Source organism: Muscardinus avellanarius, assembly GCF_963383645.1.
Source record: "Muscardinus avellanarius genome assembly, chromosome: 1".
NCBI lineage: Eukaryota > Metazoa > Chordata > Mammalia > Rodentia > Gliridae > Muscardinus > Muscardinus avellanarius.
In genome coordinates, this window is record NC_137786.1 from 224,026,687 (window position 1) to 224,046,667 (window position 19,981).

Below are 19,981 nucleotides of genomic sequence, written 5' to 3' on the forward strand. Positions count from 1 at the left end.
TCTGTACTTTTGTGATTAATGAAGTTAATGATGAAACCAGTTTGCTATTTGAGAATGGTCTGGGGGCTAAGTACAGTGCCTGGCATACAGTAGACGTCAGCTGCGAGACTGCCACCCGAGGTGCCTGGTGACGGAGCAGCAGCTCTGACCCCGCTGAATGGAAAGGGGGTTGGAAACCACTGGAATCCAGGCTACCCCACAAAAAGCGGAAAGCCGGGTTTGTTTACATCCTCTCTTCTGGGTCCACATAGCAACTGACACTACTGCTGGGATGCCTCCTACTCTGATCTCTCCAAACTCAGGAATGACAACAGCCACCATGTTCTGGCCACCTGTTATATGCTGGCTCTGTTACTTAAAAACACCTGTGAGCCGGGCACAGTGGCACACGCCTGTAATGTCAGTACTTGGAAGGTTGAGATGGGAGATTCGCAGGTTCAAGGCCAGTGTCAGCCAGTTAGCGAGGTCCTCAGCAACTTAGTGAGACCTTGTTTCGAAATAAAAAATAAACCCGGGCATGGTGGCACACGCTTGTAATCCCAGCATCTGGGAGGCTGAGACGGGAGCATTGCAGTTTGCGACAGCCTCGGCTACTTAGTGAGGCCCTTTGCAAGTCAGTGTGACCCTGTTTCAAAATAAAGAATGAAAAATAGGGCTGGGGGTGTAGCTCAGAGGTAGAATGCCCCTGGGTTCCATCCCCAGTACAATAAATAAATAAATAAATACTAAAATAGGGCTGGGGTATAGCTCAGAGGTAGAATGCCCCTGGGGTCAATCCCCAATGCCCAAACTAAAAACACCTGTGAGTAGGTAGGATCAGGTCGGCTCTCCAGATGAGAAAACAAAGCTGGGCTCCAAACGCAGGTCTCTCTGTCCATTACCACGACCCTCACCTCCCTCCCTGCAACACAGGGAGTCCCCCCCACTCCAGGGCCCCAGCTCCACCCACTCACATGTAAGCGATTTCTTCTGGGGCAGGGAAGGCTTCCACGGGCCAGTTGAGGGCACAGTTCAGAAAGATCAGGCAGGCCAGGCCAGACCAGGTGAACATGATAACCATAAAGGAAACACCGGCATCGTAGACCAGCTGTGGGGGAGAGGGACAGTCCATGGAGGAGGCTGCTTGGCCCTGGGCCCCACAGAGGCAGATCCCAGGCCTCGGAGGTCTTACAGTCTCTTCCACCCTGCTCCTTGTACCAAATTTGCAGATGAGAAAACCAAAGTGAGAAATTAAGTCAGATCCCTACTCCAAGACCCCACCATTCCTCTTCCTCCTTCACCCAAGTCCCCCCAAAAGAAGTACGGAATAATCTCCCCAAAAGTGCTGAAGCTGCTGGCTACTCACGCAATACGTCTTGGAAATCTCAATTATTATCTAGAACAGACACACACATTTTTGCCTCTGACCCTATAAATGGTCCTGTCTTCATATTATTTCATATCGTGTACAAAAAAAAAAACCCACTAATTCTCCAGGTTTATCACGCCCAACAAAGTGTTTATCCTGTCCCTTCCTGGCATGTTCCCTGGGGGAAAGGTAAACCCAACCTGAGAAGCCGATCTCACCTTTCACAGGTGCTTCCAGGTGCACCAAGGCGGGGCGTGCTAGTGCTCTGCCTCCAGCCTCCTGACCCCGCGTCAAATAGGTTCTGAATTGCCTAGGACTCTGTGCAATGCATCAGCACCTCTGGTGGGAGAAGCTCTTGTGCATGGGGTCAGTTGCTCCTCTGGTTCTCGCTGCTACCCTCTGCCAGGGATGACTGCCAGGCTCCTGGTCGGAGCTCAGCTGCTGCCTGGGAGACCCCTCTGCTACTCCGCAGCCTTGGGGCTCCTTCCTTCCTTGGGAAGAGTCATCCCCCTCAAATGTGGAGAGGCAAGACCTGGCTCCTCAAGCTCACCCCTGCACTTTTATACTCCTGTGGGGGCCAGGCGTGGTGTCCCATGTACATAACCCCAGTACTTGGGAGGCTGAGACAGAGGATCACAGGTTCACAGCCAGCCTCAGTTTAGTGAGGCTCTCCCTAACTTAGTGAAACCCTGTTTCAAAATAAAGAATAAAGCCGGGCGTGGTGGCGCACGCTTGTAATCCCTGCGCTTGGGAGGTGGAGACAGGAGGATCGCGCAGGTTCGAAGCCAGCCTTGCTGGCTTAAGAGACCCTGTTTCCAAATAAAAAGTATAAAATAGGTCTGGGAGTATAGCCTGGAGGTAGAAGGGCTTCCAGGAACCCCAGTACCACACACACAAAAATAATAATAATAAATGAAAAAGAATAAAGAATAAAGAGCTGAGCGTGGTGGCACACGCTTGTAATCCCAGCATTCGGGAGGCTGAGACCAGAGGATCACGGTTTGCAGACAGCCTCAGCTACTTAGTGAGGCCCTCTGCAACTCAGTGAGACCCTGTTTCAAAATAAAGAATAAAAAAAAGGGCTGGGTGTAGCTCAGAGGTAGAATGGCCCTGGGTACCATCCTCAGTACCACACACAAAAAAAAATAATAATAATAGGGCTGGGGTGAAGCTTGAAGTTAGAATGACCCTGGGTTCAATTCCCAGTACTGCAAAAACAAAACAAAACAAAAAAACCTCTTTAGGGCCGTGTGTGTGTGTGTGTGTGTGTGTATACACACGTATGAACATGTGTGTTCCTGGAGACTGCACCCAGGGGCATGCTACCTCCGAGCTACACCCCGACCCTATTTTATTTTATTTTTTTATTTTGAAACAGGGTCTCGTGGAGTTGCTGATGGCATCGCTAAGTTGCTGAGGCTGGCCTGGAACCTACAATCCTCCTATCTCAGCCCCCCAAATGCTGGGATCACAAGTGTGGGCCACCACACTTGGCTTCTATGGGGCCTTCTTTTTTTTTATTAAACACATTTTTTTATTGAACATAAATGGTATACATTTAAACTATACTTGGTGTCCTCTCCCCTTATGGGGTCTTCTAAGCTAACAAATTAGCCGCCCACAGTGGGATTTGAGGGACAAATCAAAGCCCGGTCGGAGGAATACTTCGATGCCACACGACGGAGGCCTTGAGCTGGCCCAAGCTAAAATCAGGCCCCCTGGCTCCCAGGTCCACCGTGCTGAGCGCTGACCTGTACATGATCTGTCCTGGCACAGAAACACTTTGTGACTCTGGGCCAAGTCACTGGGCCTCTCTGGAAGGGAGATGCCCACAAGGTTGGATGAGGCCAGACAGTCAGCAACCTCGACCGCCTGTGAAGGGGTTGAATGAACTCGATCCTGTCACTAAAGCAAAACCACTGAAGCTTTACAGGGAGCCTGCGAGCCAGCGCTCTCTCTAGGATTACTCTGGAAGCCATGTGAACGCAGTGTGAAAAAAGGACCGATCAGAGGCAGGGAGACCGGCTGAGGAAGCGAGCTCCGCCCAGGGCAGGAGGAAGGCCTCCGTGGGACGTCGGTGAGGGAGGAGCAGAGCGGAGAAGTCAGACCCACGGGGCGGAGTCGGAGCCCTTCCACACCATGGCGGCACCCGACCTGTGACAGGTGGGAACTGGGTCCCTAGACACCACCCACCCAAGGCAAAAAGGCGACCCCGGCGACCTCACCCGCCCTTCAAGAGCCACCATACCTTGATTCCTGGGAACGTGATGGCTGACGAGGCGTAGGAGCCAATCATGAGGGCCATGAACGTGGAGCGCAGGTTCCCAAACATGTTGGGCAGCTGAGAGAAGAGAGCGGGCGGTGAGCTGGGGATGTCCTGACATCTCCCAGGGCACCCTGGCCAGAGTCTAGTGTGCGCTCCAGGAAGGATGGCCCCCAGACATGCCACCGCCAGTCCCAGGCTGGGGGTGTCGCTCAGCGGTAGAGCGCTTGCCCGGCACGTGTGAGGCCCTGGGTTTCATCCCATGTATCCGCCCGAAAAACGTTCCAAGGCAAAATCAATGTGGGAAAACTGTACTCTAACCTACTCTGACGCGTTCACAATACTTTACCACCTAAACATTTCCCAGAAACGGCCTCAAAGAGAAATCTTGTTAATTTTGTTTAATTCCAGGCTTACACAAAAATGTGTTGTTTATGAAACCCCTTTATTGTGTGACACTACCTCTAGATATCCCATGGAACAGGTGTTAAGAAACACTGGGCTTGCCGGGCGTGGTGGCACACACTTGTAATCCCCGCACTTGGGAGGCGGAGACAGGAGGATTGCACAGAAAGTTCGAAGCCAACCTCGCTGGCTTAAGAGACCCTGTTTCCAAATAAAAATATTTTTAAAAATGGGTCTGGGAGTGTAGCCCAGAGGAAGAATGGTTTCCAGGAACCCCAGTACCACCAAAGAAAATAAAAGAAAGAAAGGAAGAAAGGAAGAAAGAAAGAAGGAAAGAAAGAGGAAAAGAAAAGAAAAAGAAACACTGGTCTAAGCCAGGCTCGGTGGTGCATGCCTGTAATTCCTATACTTGGGAGGCTAAGACAGGAGGACCACAGGTTCAAGGCCAGCCTCAGCAACTTAGCCAGACCCTCAGCAATTTAGTGAGACCCTGTTTGAAGATTAAAAAATAAAAAGAGCTGGGGGATGAGCCGGGCATGGTGGTGCATGCCTGTAATCTCAGTACTTGGGAGGCTGAGACAGGAGGATCACAGACTCAAAGCCAGCCTCAGATCTAGTAAGGCCCTTTGCAACTTATCTGCACCCTATTTCCAAATAAAAATAAATAAATAATAAAATAGGACTGCGGGTGTGGCCCAGAGGTAGAATGCTCCTGGGTTCAATCCTCAGCACCATAAAATAATTAATAATAATAATAATAATAATAATAATAATAACAACAACAACAACAACAAAATGGGGGCAGGGGCCTAAGGGTGTAACTCAGAGGTAGAATGCCCCTGCGTTCTAGCCACAGTACAAAAAAAAGTAAAGAAAAGAAAGAGATGAAACACTGGTCTAGTCCAACTCACTTCACAGATGAGAAATTGAAGCTAAGAAGGGAAGAAATGTATGCGTTCACAGCCTGTTGGGGACTCTCTCCCCTTCTGGTCACCCCAGCCTTACCCAGGCTGTGTCCGCGGCTGACCCTAAAACATGACGATGCCCGGTAAGCCTTGCGCCCCAAGCACTCCAGCCCACAGCTTCTACTGAACCAGATTATGGGAAAAGCCAGGGAGGTAAAACCAGACTAAGGGGGCAGGGGCAGGAGCTCGGCAGAGGGGCGGCAGTGACGCACAGAGGCGGCCCAGAACTCCCACTAGCAAAGAATTCAGTGAGCCAGGCGTGGTGGCGCACGCTTGTAATCCCCGCGCACGGGAGGCGGAGACTTGGGAGGCGGAGACAGGAGGATCCCGCTGGTTCGGAAAGAGACCCTGTTTCCAAATGAAAAAAATATATAAAATAGGTCTGGGAGTGTAGCCCGGAGGTAGAAGGGCTTCCAGGAACCCCAGTACCACCAAAAAAAAAAAAAAAAAAAAAAGAATTCATTGATTTTATGGACCTCTTCACGGGCCTGCCCCAGGCCCCAGCGGATGGGAAGGCAAAGTCCTTGGCTTACACCTGTCAACCTCCCCAGATCTCGGAATCCCAAAGCTGGGAAGGGCTTTATATGCCACACAGAGCCTAAACTCTCCACTGTGGAGGAAACCCAGGCTCAGGGGAGGGACCTGGAATCGCTGAGAAGGCAGGATCTCTGCACACAGAACTGACTTGTCCTCCCCCCTCCCCTTAAGGGAATGAAGCCAAGTTGGCCCCCACTCAGGCAGAGGTTTCGCTGGCACCCTCTACCTGCCAGGCACGCCGCCAAGGACGGCAGGGGAGGGAGCTCAGGGCCGGCCGGGCTACCCGCGGGCGGACCCGGCTGGCGGGCTGCGTTGGGCAGCAGCTGAGGCCAATAACTTCGGGGTCGCTGCACTGGACGTCCCGGCCCTAGCAAAGCACGGGCCGGGGCGGGGCCAGAGTGCAGGGGCGGGGCCGGGGGCGGGGCCGGGCCGGGCCCTCCCATTGGCTGAAGGTTACTGGCGGGGCGCTGAGCGAAGCGGCGGGCGGGCTGCTGGCCGAGCCCCCAGGCTGGCCCTGGCAGGGTCCAAGGTCTAGCTAGCCTCACCCCCAGGGAGAAGGGACTTAGGGACCTGAGCCAAGATGCACAGCGGGAAGGGATCCGCTTCCTGGAGAGTTGTGAAATGTCCCCAGCTGGAATTAAAGGCGGCTGCTGGGGTGAAGAGAAATTCAGCCAAAAACACCCAGTTTGGCCGCATCAGAGATAAACAACCCAAAGACGTCGGCCTGGGCCACCCACCGCCACCCCCTCCTGGGCCACTCCTAAGCCTTTAACCCATATGCTCATATACACAAACATATACACTTAGACAAACACAGCTCACGCACATCTGAAATAGGTGGAGACACGTGAAAAAGCCAGTTTTGTGGGACGGCATGATCAAGTGTTGGCAATTTCATATAATTCAACTTCACAAACGCGCTTAGCCGCTTGCGCTCTTTCACATGGACCAGCATGATTCTCACACACACACACACACACACACACACACACACCCCTCAAGTCGCTCCCTCCCACCACCCTCCCATTACCCAATTTAACTTTCTTTATAGCACTCATGACCAATGACTTTATTTACCTGGTACTTGGCATTGAATTTGGGGGCATTCTACCTCAGAGCTACACACCCAGCCCTTTTTATTTATTTATTTATTTATTTGTTTGCTTATTTACTTATTTGCAGTACTGGGGACGGAACCCAAAAGCATTGTACCTCCAAGCTACACTGCCAGCCCTATTTTTTAGTCCTTTTAATTTATTTTTATTTTTTATTTTTATTTTTTGGCGGCTCTGGGGATGAAACCCAGGGACATTTGACCTCCAAGCTATACCCTCTGCCCTATTTTTTATTCTTTATTTTGAAACAGGTTCTCACTAAGTTGCAGAAAGCCTAAGTAGCTGAGGCTGTCCGCAAACCACGACCCTTCGGTCTCAGCCTCCCGAATGCTGGGATTACACGCGTGCGCCACCACGCCCGGCTCGGCCCTTTTAATTTTGAAACAGGGTCTCTCTTAGCTGCCAAGGGTCTTGCTATCTTGCTAGATCAGGCCTCAGACCTTTGATTCCCCTGCCTCAGCCTCCCAAGTGTGTGTGCACGGGCACGCCCACCTGACATAATTTTTTTTCCAGTACCGTGGACAGAACCCAGGGGTATTGTACCTCCAGCTACAGTCCCAGACCTATTTTTTAGTCTCTATTTTGAAACAGGGTCTCACTGAGTTGCAAAAAGCCTCGCTAAGTAGCTGAGGCTGTCCGCGAACCGCGATCCTCCAGTCTCTACCTCCCGAATGCTGGAATTACAAGCGTGCGCCACCACGCCGAGCTCTGCTTCTACCTTTATTCCCTAAGTCTCTCTCTGGTCTTTGCAACAAACCCCGGTGGTACATGTCCATTCCAGCCGAGGAAACGGAGGCTCAGTGTGGTTAAGGGGTTTTTCAAGATCACACAGTGGATCAGTGCCCAGAGTCTTTCTCTGACATAATTTCTTAACCTTGCTTATTGAGTTGTCTAAATGGAAGCTCCTGGAAAGTGAACACGTTCTCAGTCCTGTTGTGCTGGACGGAGGCTCCCAGCGCACACACAGGCCCCAGACTGCCGGCACACCACCCTCGGCCGCCACCTGCGCAGAGCCCCTCCCCACGCCTTGCCCGGGTGCCCTGCGGCCAGGCCCCGCTGCCGTACTCACAGTGAGAGAGGTGAAGGTTAGGCAGATCCCAGCAAACCCATTCAGGGACAGCGCCAGGAATATCAATGGAGACAGAACTGGGGAGAGAGAGAGGCAGGTGAGGACACTGAGGGAGCTGTGCGGGACAGGAGCCAGGGGAACTGCCTGCCTCCATCCCACCCAAGAGGCTAGACGGCTCACCTTCGGGGTCCCGAGAGGCCAAGGCCATCAGGGTACAGGATGCTGCGAAACAGGCGCTGTGGGGAAGGGGCAGGGCTGACTGCGACCTGCCAGCTAGCAGCACCCACCCCGCCCTCAGCTCCCGCAGCCCCACCATCGTACCTGCCAACGAGCCGGAGGGGCCGGGGCCCGAAGCGGTCCATGAGGATGCCCAGCGGCAGGGTGGTGGCACTGAGCAGGAAGGAGCCGATGGTGAAGCCCAGGTTGAGCATCTCGTCCTGCTGGTCGCAGCTGGGCCACCGGGGCTGGGTGGTGTTGGTGGAGTTCTCAGCTGAGAGGGGGAAGGGAGGGTTCAGCACCCAGGGCCAGGGGGCCTGCCTTCCAATCCCAGGCCACTGATCTGAATCAACCTAGGTGCCTCTGCGAGGCTGGCCTCCAACCTGCAATCCTTCAGTCTCAGCTTCCCAAATACTGGACTCCCTGGCTTGTGCCACCACATCCGGCTCACCCTCCCATTTATTAGGAGGCAGCGCTACCAAGGGCAAACGCAGGATGCACCTGGGAGGCAGACAGAGCAAGGTCTCCATTCCCACCACCAGCCGCAAGCAGTGCCGCTTTGGACAAGCAGCCGTCCCTGCGGAAGCCTCAGACCCCTTGCCTGTAAACAGGAGCAGGGGATGCCTAAGCCACAGGCTCCTTGGGACGCCTCAGCCCCAGACAGTGAAGAAGGAGCTCTGCACAGCGCAGGCCCCGGGGAGGTGCTCCTGAAACAGGTGTTACGGATTCCACGGTTAAGAGGCGCAGCTCTCTCGGGGCTGAGATGACAGGGAGCAAATGGGTGGTGATTTAAAGAGAAGAAAGCAGGGATGTAATAACGCCTGGATGCTGGGGAGGGGAGATGGCAGTGACCCCGGATTTCAGGTATCCAGAGCCCCCCTTCCCTACAGGCAGCACAGGGTAATTGGACCCAGGTGTAAACATAAGAAAGAATATATGGAACCATCAGGTCGGGAGCGCTGGCCACCCAGGGAAGAGACCGCCGTGGGCGACTGGGAGTTCCCCCTGGTACCAGCCAGGGCGGCTGGGGGAGGCGTGGAGACACCTGGAGGAAGCGCTTAGGGGCTTAGACCACACAGCTTGGGGGCCTCGAGCTAGCCCTGTAATTGAGTGATCTGTGCGATCACCGTTTATTTCCCCACCAGGCTTGTCTGCACCGGGTTATTCATTCTGTGCCCACTTCTTGGACTTTTACCGCAGGCCAGCACCGCATTGCAACACTAGGTAAAAGCAAGAAGAAACGGAAAGGCGATTTAGCCCAGAGGCTGCCGTGACCAGCACTGATCCTGCCCTTGTTATACATGTGTCTGGCAGGCTTGATCCTTACAGTGTTCTATATTGCAGTTGTTGAAGCCGGGCCAGGCATGGTGGAGCACCCTCTAATCCAAGAACTGGGAAGCTGCGACAGGAGAATCATAGATTCAGCCTCCCGAGTACTGGGATTACAGGCATGCGCCACCGTACCCGGCTTTCACTTAATCTTTACAACAACCCTATATGTAATTGGTCCCCATTAGCGAGGATGAGCCTCCCAAAAGCAAAGCCCCTCGGTCAGCCAGCACAGACAGGTTCAAGTTCAAACTCAACAGAACCTCCCAAGCCAGTGTTCTTCCTTCCCACACGAGGGCCTTGCTGCCCTGCCCAGCTACCTTTCCCGGACATAAGCTGGTGCTGACAATGCCACACGCTCCTCCATTGATGGAGAATCCATCCCAGCCGGCTGCCAATGACTCAAGGTTCTTTAATACAACGCTTCCTTGGTTTATCATCAGCCTCTTATGCGTTTGACTAGTAGGAGCTAGCTCCTGAGGCCTGAGCTCAGAGCCAAGAGCCACAGACCTCTCAGACCCGTAGCCATGGTACTTAGAGCAGAAGCCCTTGGCATCCGACTTACCCACATTCACAGACACGTGAGGCGTGGGACGGGACAGGACAATGTGTTCAGTGGGTCAGTGATAGAGCTGGGCTTGGAAGCCCGGGAAACAGGGTTCCCCCGCGTCGGATGCGCTGCACTGGGACGCTCGGATGGGTTTAAGTAGCACATGACATGGTTTCTGAGGTTTCATAGTCATCAGTTATTTGAATGTATGTAACATCAAACCTAAGATTTCAAAGATTTTGCACATTAATTTAATAGTATCTGTGGTACACAGAAATGGTAAAATCGTGAAGGTAGATTGCAAAAGACAGGTCTGAGAAACTTTGGAAAATGGGATCATGGTTCCTTTTTATGGGGGAGTACTAGGGATTGAACCCCAGCCATTTTAATTATTATTATTATTATTATTATTATTATTATGCAAACAGGGGCTTGCTAGGTTGCTGAAAGTCTTGACATTATTATTGCTGAGGCTGTCCTCAAACCTGCAATCCTCCTGTCTCAGCCTCCCGAGTGCTGGAATTATAGGAATGCATGACCACACCTGGCTATGGTTAACTTCTTTTTTTTTTTTTTTTGCAGTACTGGGCATGGAACCCAGGCGCATTCTACCTCTGAGCTACGCCCCAGCCCTATTTATTTTTTATCCTTTATTTTGAAACAGGGTCTCATTGAGTTGCAAAGGGCCTCACTAAGTAGTAGCTGAGGCTGTCCGTGAACTGTGATCCTCCTGTCTGAGCATCACATTGTGAAATGCAGACTTAGAGGCTGAGGGCTGCCCCGCAGGCATACGGACGGTCTCACAGGATGATCCCATTTCCTTTGGTCTCCTTTGTCAGCGTTCCCTTCCTATACCCCTGCTGCTTGACTTCGGGGCAATTGGCAGGATCACATTCACCAAAATCACCTTGGGACTGAGCGCTGGCGGGTGTCTGTGGATAGACTCCCCAGGAGAGCCCTGAGCAGTTGGAGGTGTGCATATCTACATATTCCAATGGTGCCCAGCAAAAAGGTTCTGAGCTGAACGCTCACCCCGCTCCTTATTTCCTGTGTGGCCTGGGGCAGGTTAGCATCTCTGGGCTTCAGCTTTCTCTTCTGCTAGGTGAGGTTATCATACGACTCATATCGCCACTTTTGAGGAGAACTAAAGATCTAACTAGCAAGTGGACAATGCTTAATGCACCTCAGTGATTGTTTTATTATTTGGGCACCTACACTGGATACATATAATAATGTAAAATAAACTGAATTTTCACTGCCTGAAGAGTAACAGATGCCCACACACTGCGATGATCCTATAAAGTGGGTACACATCAAGAAAGAGGGTGTGGCCAGAGAGCCCCCAAACCTACACTAATGAAAACCTCACGAATGAGCGCCACATCTGTTGGGCTTTCGAAATATTTGTTAGATGATATCTTTTGATTCTTTGTGTGTGTGTGTGTGTGTGTGTGTGGTACTAGGGATGGAACTCAAGGGCCTTCTACCTCTGGGCTACACTCCCAGACCTATTTTATATTTTTATTTGGAAACAGGGTTTCTTAAGCCAGCTGAGGCTGGCTTCAAACCTGTGCGATTCTCCTGTCTCTACCTCCCAAGGGAGCGCCACCACGCCCGGCAATGTTTGGTGGGTGGAAAGTGACAATTGTCCACTCCATTTTACAAACTTGGGAAGAAACGGAGAGCCAGGGAGAGGCGACTTGCCTGAGGTACAAGGAGGTGGTGGCTAAGCCGGCCAGTGCGTGATGACCCCCGTCTGTGTCTCAGATGGGGTCTGCGTGTTCTCATTTGGTCTTCACAACAGCCCCACGAGGCAGGGTTACCAGCCCCATTTTCTATGGGGTACCTAGCTCAGAACAGGCAGCTAGCGCATAGCAGAATGTAAAGCCAAACTAATGTCCACTGTGGGGTCACAGACTCCTGGCCCCCTTCTGTGTTCTTTGGACACTGTAGGGGACAGCTAAGACCCCCGTGAATGAGGCTCCAAGAAGCGGGAAGTAGGCATGGCTGATCTGGCAGCCGAACAGAGGCAGAAGGAGGAACAGCATCCCCATCAGCCTGACAGACTCCAAGGTGCAGGATGGAGTCCCTGGGATGAGAGCACGGGGAGGGAAAGAGGCTTGGCTGTGCTTGGCTTTCCAAACATGAATAGGCTGAGAAAAAAAGATAAAGGTCCACTTTGGTCACCTCTAGTGACCCCAAAGAGCCAAACTTAGACAGACACCCACTTTTGGGAAACTCAAAGTAGGAGGTTGAGCTAGGCATGGTAGCACACACCAATAATCCCAGTACTTGGGAGGCTGAGATAGCAGGATGGCAGGTTCAAAGCCAGCCTCAGCAACTTGGCAGGACCCTCAGCAACTCAGTGAGACCCTGTTTCAAAACAAAATAAATAATCCCGGTGTGGTGGCGCACGCTTGTAATCCCCGCGCTTGGGAGGCTAAGACAGGAGGATCGCGCAGGTTCGAAGCCAGCCTCAGCTGGCTTAAGAGACCCTGTTCCCAAATAAAATATAAAATAAGTCTGGGAGTGTAGCCCGGAGGTAGAAGGCGCCTGGGTTCCATCCCCAGTACCACCAAAAAAATTACTTACTTAATTAATTTAATTAAATAAAAATAGGCAAATATCTTAATAGACATTTCTCCAAACTGATGGCCAATAAGTACATGAAAAGATGTTTGGTATCATTAACCACTAGGTAAATAAAATCAAAGCCAAAAGAGACACTACTTTACATCCACTAGAATGGCTATAATAATAATAATAATAATTAAAAATAAGAGCAGTAATATGTTGGTGAGGATGGGGAGAAACAGGAAGCCTCATACACTGCTCATGGGACTATAAAACGGTGTGGCCACTTAGAAATGGTCTGATAACTCAGCCGGGCAGTGACACACACCTGTGATCCCAGTACTTAGGAGGCTGAGACCTGAGGATCGTGGTTCGTGGCCAGCCTCAGCTACTTAGTGAGACCCTCCGCAACTTATGGAGACCCTGTTTCAAAATAAAAAATAAAAAAAAAAATAGGGGTGTGACTAGGAGATAGAATGTCCCTGGATTCAATCCCCAGTACTGCAAAAAGAAAGAAAGAAAAAAAGGATTATTCTGGTAACTCTTCAAAATGTTAAGAAAGTTAGCCTTATGACCCAGTAATTCCACTCCTAGATATATACCTAAGAAAAAATAAAAATGTGTGTCCACATAAAGACATAACACACGTGAACAGACTCAGCTACTTCTTAATGAGACCCTTTGCAACTTAGTGAGACCATCTTTCAAAATAAAGAATAAAAAACAGGGCCGGGGGTATAGCTTGGAGGTAGAATGACCCTGGGTTTCATCCCCACTACCACACATACAAAAAAACTTATATCATGATTATTTATTTATTTATTTATTTTTGTGGTGCTGGGGATGGAACGCAGAAGCATTCTACCTCCAAGTTATACTACCCCCAGCCCAATTTTCTTTCCTTCCTTCCTTTCTTCTTTCCTTCCTTCTTTCCTTCCTTCCTTCCTTTCTTCCCCTCTCTCTCCTCTCTCTCTCTCTTTCTTTCTTTCTTTTTTGTGGTACTGGGGATTGAATCCAGAGGCATTCTACCTCCCAGTTATACCCCCAGCCTGATTTTCTCCCCCCCCCCCTCCTCGGTACTGGGGATGGAACCCAGGGCCATCTACCTCTAGGCCACACCCCCTAGACCTATTTTATATTTTATTTAGAAGAAGCCTGTCACTAAGTTGCTGAGAGCCTCAATCAGCTGCTGAGGCTGGCTTCGAACCTGTGCAATCCTCCTGTCTCAACCTCCTGGGTTGAGTACTGGGAATACAAGCGGGCACCACCACGCCCAGTTTGTACATGATTATTTATAAGAGCATTTTCCATAATAGTCCCCAAAGTGAAAGCAACTCCAATGTCCATCAACTGATGAATGGGTAAATGAAATGTGATTGAGCCACACAGGGTCCTACGATGCAGCCCTAAAAAGGCAAAGAAATCCTCGTGTATAGCACAAGGACGAACCATGAGAACATGACGTTAATGGAAAGAAGTCGGTCACAAAGGACCCCATTTATAAGAAATGTTCAGAGTCTAATTTTTGCCGTAGGCAAACCTATGACAGAGGGTAGTCGAGTGGTGGCCTGGTACTCGGGAGTGTTGGGCGGGGGATGCTATCAACAGGCACAAGATTACCTTGGGAGACAGGCAAATGTCCCGTAACTTAGATAATAACTGCACAACTCTGAATACACTAAAACCTATTAGATGGTGTGCTTTGTTTATATATGTGTGGTACAAGGGATTGAATGCAGAGGTGTTCTGCCACTTCCAGCTTGGTTTTATTTTTTATTTTGAAACAGAGTCTCACTAAGTTGTGGAGGGCCTCACTAAGGAGCTGAGGCTGTCAGCTAACCCAGATCCTCCAGTCTCCGCCTTCCAAATGCTGGGGTTACAAGTGTGCGCCACCACGCCTCGACCACACTGTATACTTCAAAAGTACATTTCTGTGTGGAGGTGGGGGGAATTGAACCCCGGGGCATTCTACCACTGAGCTACACTTCTAGCCCTTTGTATTATTTTTCTTTTGAAACAAGGTCTTGCTAAGTTGCCAAGGGCATCATTAAACTGCTAAGACTGGCCTGGAACCTGTGATCTTCCTGTCTCAGCCTTCCAAGTACTGAGACTGCCTATAAATGACATATTAACAGAGTTGTTTTACCAAACACAGGTGGAGGGATGGGCTCTTAAAAGGGAAGCAGAAGTTTTTGGAGTAGCAGATATGCTTTTTTGTTTGTTTGTTTTTCTCTTCTTTCCTCCCTCTTCCCCACTCCCTCTTTCTCTTTTTCTGTGGTGCTGGGGATAGAACTGGAAGTCAGGGCATGGTACATGCCCGGTAAGTGCTCTCCCAGCTACAGAGCCACACAGGCCCCAGAAGTGTCTTTTTTTTTTTTTTTTTTTTTGGCGGTACTGGGGATAGAACCCAGGGGCATTCTACCTCCAAGCTACACCCCCAGCTCTATTTTTTTTTTATTATTTATTTATTTATTTATTTATTTTGGTGGTACTGGGGTTCCTGGAAGCCCTTCTACCTCCGGGCTACACTCCCAGACCTATTTTATATTTTTGAAACAGGGTCTCTTACGCCAGCACGGCTGGCTTCGAACCTGCGCGATCCTCCTGTCTCTGCCTCCCAAGCGCGGGGATTACAAGCGTGCGCCACCACGCCCGGCTCCCCAGCCCTATTTTTAATAATTTATTTTGAAACAGGGTCTCACTGAGTTGCAGAGGGCCTCACTACATAGCTGAGGCTAACCACGAACCGCGATCCTCCGGTCTCAGCCTCACAAATGCCGGGATTACAAGCATGCGCCACCACGCCCGGCTCCCCAGAAACATTTTCAATATTCTCTGTGGTGAAGGTTACTGGGGTGTATAAATTTGTCAAACCTCATCAAAGTGTATGATGTCAATTAATCTTCAGTAAAGTTGATTGAGAAAAACACTACCACCTCCCAGTGGAAGAGGCAGGAGGCCGCCCCTGGATGGGGGAGGGGGGCATCATGGGTACAGGCCAGCAAAGTGCAAAGAGGCCCTAGTGGCCCTCCTCTGGGTCCTCTGGGCCACGCTGGAATGCCTATCACTTCATCTCAGGCCTCCTCCTCAACCACCCACCCTGCCTTGCTGGGCCCGCCCAGCTCCACCTCCTCCAGCCCCCAGAAGTCAGAGCCAGTAGTGCTTCTGCACCTGCTGCTCCCTTACAGATAAGCCAGGCTGGGGTGGGATAGCCCCCAGGGTGGGGCAGCTGCTGCTCTAAGCAGAGACCACGACCCCCTGCCCCCACCCACAAGGGCTGGCTTTCTCTCCCAGGCTCTGAGGCCGGGTGTTGAGCTGAGGGACACTTGCATGCCAGAAGGACCCGGGTGTCTATCAAGTGTGTTGAGCCTCTCGGCACTCTTGTGGGACAGTAGTACTATTGTTCCCATTCTGCAGACCAGGTAACTGACGCTCCATGGCGTCACCCGGTCTCAATGGCAAAAGCTGGGAATCGGCCAGGCCGGCCGGCAGTCCTTCCGCATTTGCCCCAGAACATGGAGGTTGGCAAAGGGATAAGGCAGAAGAAGAACCCAACTGCCTATCCACCCAGCTCGGGGGCTGAGCTTCCCAGCACAGGACCCTCCTTCCCCGAAAAGGAAGAGACCCTTCAAGTCCCAGCTGTCAGGGGGAGAACCCCCCATCCCCTGGGCAGCTGCAGACAGCCTGAGGTTGGGTGATTGCTCCCAAGGAGTTTAGGATTCCCGCTCCGGGGTTCTGAGCCCCCACACAAGGCCAAGGGGATTGAAATGGGAAGAAGAGACCATGCCATTCGAAAGGAAACAGAGCTATACTCACTTTGTGCAAAGGGCGATTTGGAAACCTGGGGACTCTGAGGTCCTGGAGCTCCAACACTCCACTTTATGTGACTCTCCTCCCCCTCCTCCACAGCAGACTGAACCCAGGATATTCCACAGCTGGGCTGCATCTCCAGCCCCTTTTATTTTGAGGCAGGGTCTCCCTAAAATACCATCCTCCCGCCTCCGTGTCCTGAGTAGCTGGGATTATAGGTGTGCACGGGGCCAGGCTCCAGAGGGACTTCTTAACAGGGTTGTGGTAAGACTTTTAAATAAAAGAAATGAAACGGGCCAGCGTGGCACATGCCTCTAATCCCCATGTGAACTCAGAAGCTGAGGCAGGAGGATCTCATACTGTAGGTCACCTCAGCACTTTAACCAGGCAGGTCCTGTCTCAAAAGAAAAAATTAAAAGGGCTGGGGGTGTAGCTTACTGGTAGAGTGCTCTCAGAGAGATGGGTCCTGGGTTGAATCCTCAGCACCCTCCCCACCCCCCAAAGAGAGCCAGCATGGTGCACACAGCACCTGCCTCAGTGCAGAACTTCTGGGTCTACACCCGGCTGTAGACCAGAGGCTTAGAACCCTGCCTGTGACTCCCAGGATCCAGACAGCCGCCCAGCAGGATACCTGGCATTCAGCACCAATGGGTAAGATATTCTGAGGGGAGTGGACAGAGGGCCACCCTCTGTCCATATGAGGTTTGAAGAGTTTAAGAAGTGGGGCCAGCCCAGGCCCCTTTTTCCCTCCACCTGCCCGCCTGCCCTTGCCTCCTCCTCCTCCGCACCCCCCATCACCCAGCCCCTTCCCAGGCATACCTGGGCACAGGCTGGAATAGAAGCCCTCCTCCTTAAGCATGATCAGCAGGGAGCCCCAGCCCAGGAGCACAGCGGAGAAGAAGAGGTTCTCCAGCACCGCGGTGCAGGCCATCCACCAGCGCCTGCTGTACGCCTGCTGCAGCGTGGGGGCCATGCTGGCCGCGAGACTGCAGAGAAACAGGGCGCTGAGCGAAGGGCCTCCCAGCGGCCCCTGGGACGGGTACTGCATCATGGTGGCTCCTGAGACCCCTCGGGCCAACCCGCGACGGCGCCTTCACGGAGGGCCCATAGAGCCCCGAGCTTCGCAGCCCGCGTGGCCGAGCCGGCTCTGTGCGCTCTGGGGGGGCGCACGCGGCCGGGGCTCCCGCCCCGCCACTATCAAAACCAAGGGAAGTCCTGTGTGCGCGCCGCGGCTTCCCGGCGCACGCCGGGCTCTCCCACCCCAGCCAGGGGCGCAGGGCCAGCTCCTGGGGGGCCACGCCCGCGCTTCCCGGGCGCCCAAAGGTCAGCAAGGGGCAGGATGCGCTCTAAAGCCACCGCTGGTCCGTGGCTGGCCTCTTGCATCAGGAAAGACCCCCCCAAAAGCAAACCGGGGCAGGAGAGGGTAGTCCGAGGCTAGCCCAAGACCTCTTTCTCCGGGGTGCCCCTGTGTCCACTCCTCCCGTCCGGGACCCGGAGAGGCCAAGTCCTTCCCTGCCCGGGCGATCCGCGCCCCTACAGCCTCGCGGGCCAGCCCAACAGCTGCCACGTGGAGGGACACCCCGCGCGGGCAGCCCGGCGCCCCCGGCCCCTCGCCTGCCCCCCAGGCGCCAGGCGCGCCCGGGGCCGGGGAGGGGGCTCGCCCGGCAGGAAGTCCGGTGGCTGCTGGCTTTTTAAGGGCAGGGCGGCGGAGGGGTTGGCTGGCGGGTGGACGTGTTTACCAGAGAGAGAGGGAAGGAGCCGGAGCTCGCCCCGGCTGCCACCGCCAGAGGCGTCCAAAGGCGGGCGCGCGGGCCCCCGGGCGGCGGAGGGAGGTGGGGGAGCGGCCGAGGAGCGCGGCGGGGCGCCGGGCAGGCTAGGGCAAGAAAGACCCAGGGCCAGGGCCACTGCTCCGGCCACCTCGGCGCCCCATCCGTGAACTGGGGCTTCCGATTCAGGGTGCGGGCGCGGGTGCCCAGGCTGGCGAGCATCGCCGCCACCGAGGAAGCGCGAGGCAGGGGGCGGCACACACAGCCGGGGACCCCTCCCCGCCCCGCTCACCTGGGGCCGCGGCGCGCGGGGCGGCGAGGTGCCTTCGCGGGTGTCCACAGTCCCCGCGCCGGGGTCCGGCCGGCCCAGCCCTGGACCGCGCCCGCGCTGGGGTCGCTCTGCGCGCGGGGTCCCCGGGGCCCGGCAGCCCGGTGGTCTCGCCCCCTCCGCCCCCTGGAAGGAGTCGCGGAGCCGGGAAGGGAGCGGGACTCAGACGGCGCGCCCCGGCCAGCGGATAGCTGTATTTACACTCGTCGGGCTGCGCCCCGAGGTGGGGGCGGGAGCGCCCTTCCCTTCCCCTCCCCCTAGGTCGAGTTTCAGGCGCACGTGACCGGCCCGCTGGTCCCCAGATACTCTCCCCAGACGCACGCCCGGCTCCTCGATTTCCACCCTCAACCCCCACCTCTTTCCTTCGGGCTAGCGTCAGGCGGCGCCCTCTGCAACCCCGGTCAAAGCCGAGGAAGGCTCCGGCGGGACAGGCCCACAGCGATGCTGAGCAGGCCTGGGTGGGCTATTTACAACCGCGCACTTGAAGGTAGCATTTTCCTAGAGGCAGAAGGCACAGGTTCCTCTGGAGTCCGTCTGATTGATGGTGGTCCAAGCCTCGACTTTGAAACTGACTAGCCTGGGTTACCTTGGGCAATTTACTTAACCTCTCTGAACTTTAGTTACCTTCTCTGGAAAAAAAAAAAAATTGGGGGGGGGGGCGGGTCTGGGGATGGAACCCATGGGCATTCGACCTCCGAACTTCACTCCCTTCCCCCCACCCCCTTTTTCGGGTTTGGGGATGGAACCCAGGGGCATTTGACCTCCAAGCTACACCCCCTGCCCTATTTTTTATTATTTATTTTGAAACCGGGTCTCACTAAGTAGCTGAGGCTGTCCACGAACCGCAATCCTCCGGTCTCAGCCTCCCGAATGCTGGGATTAGAAGCGTGCGCCACCACGCCCGGTTTATTTTTTATTCTATTTATTTATTTATTTATTTATTTATTTATTGCGGGTCTGGGGATAGAACCCAGGAGCATTCGACCTCCAAGCTACACCCCCTGCCCTGTTTTTTATTCTTTATTTTGAAACAGGGTCTCACAAAGTTGCAGACAGCCTCACTAAGTAGCTGAGGCTGTCCAAGAACCGCGATCCTCCGGTCTCAGCCTCCCGGATACTGGAAGTACAAGCCTGCGCCACCACGCCCGTACCTTCCTTGAAAATTTGATTAACAGTAAACTACCTGACAGAGGAATTGGCGATTCTGATGGAGGAATAACGCTGGGTACAGCATGTGGCATACCAAGCATAATGTTCTTGCTTGTAATCCCAGCACTTTGGAGGCTGAGACCGGAAGATTGCGGTTCCCAGACAGCCTCAGCTACTTAGTGAGGGCCTTTGCAACTCAGTGAGACCCTGTTTCAAAATAAAGAATAAAAATAGGGCTGGAGGCCGGGCGTGGTGGCGCACACTTGTAATCCCCGCCCTTGGGAGGCAGAGACAGGAGAATCGCGCACGTTGGAAGCCAGCCGGGCTGGCTTAGGAGACCCTGTTTCCAAATTTTAAAAATGTAAAAATAGGTCTTGGAGTGTAGCCTGGAGGTAGAAGGGCTTCCAGGAACCCCAGTACCACCAAAAAATAAAAATTAAAAAAAAAATAAAAAATAGGGCTGGAGGTGTAGCTTGGAAGTAGAATGCCCCTGGGTTCCATCCCCAGTACTGAAAATAAAAATAAAAAAGACCAAAAAATAAGGCTGGAGGTGTAGC

At 53.2% G+C, this 19,981-nt stretch overlaps 1 protein-coding gene across 1 annotated transcript in view; it reads right to left on the minus strand.

Moving 5' to 3' along the window:
- SLC43A1 (solute carrier family 43 member 1) overlaps positions 1-17,232 on the minus strand; it is a gene marked incomplete at both ends in the record, with an annotated part of 28,374 nt that extends 11,142 nt beyond the window's left edge. The window contains 6 exons of the mRNA XM_080691460.1: positions 954-1,087; positions 3,597-3,689; positions 7,703-7,779; positions 7,883-7,938; positions 8,024-8,192; positions 17,001-17,232. Of these exons, the coding sequence (XP_080547586.1) occupies positions 954-1,087; positions 3,597-3,689; positions 7,703-7,779; positions 7,883-7,938; positions 8,024-8,192; positions 17,001-17,232 (761 nt within the window). The remainder of the gene's footprint in view (positions 1-953; positions 1,088-3,596; positions 3,690-7,702; positions 7,780-7,882; positions 7,939-8,023; positions 8,193-17,000) is intronic.
- Positions 17,233-19,981: the final 2,749 nt, after the last annotated feature.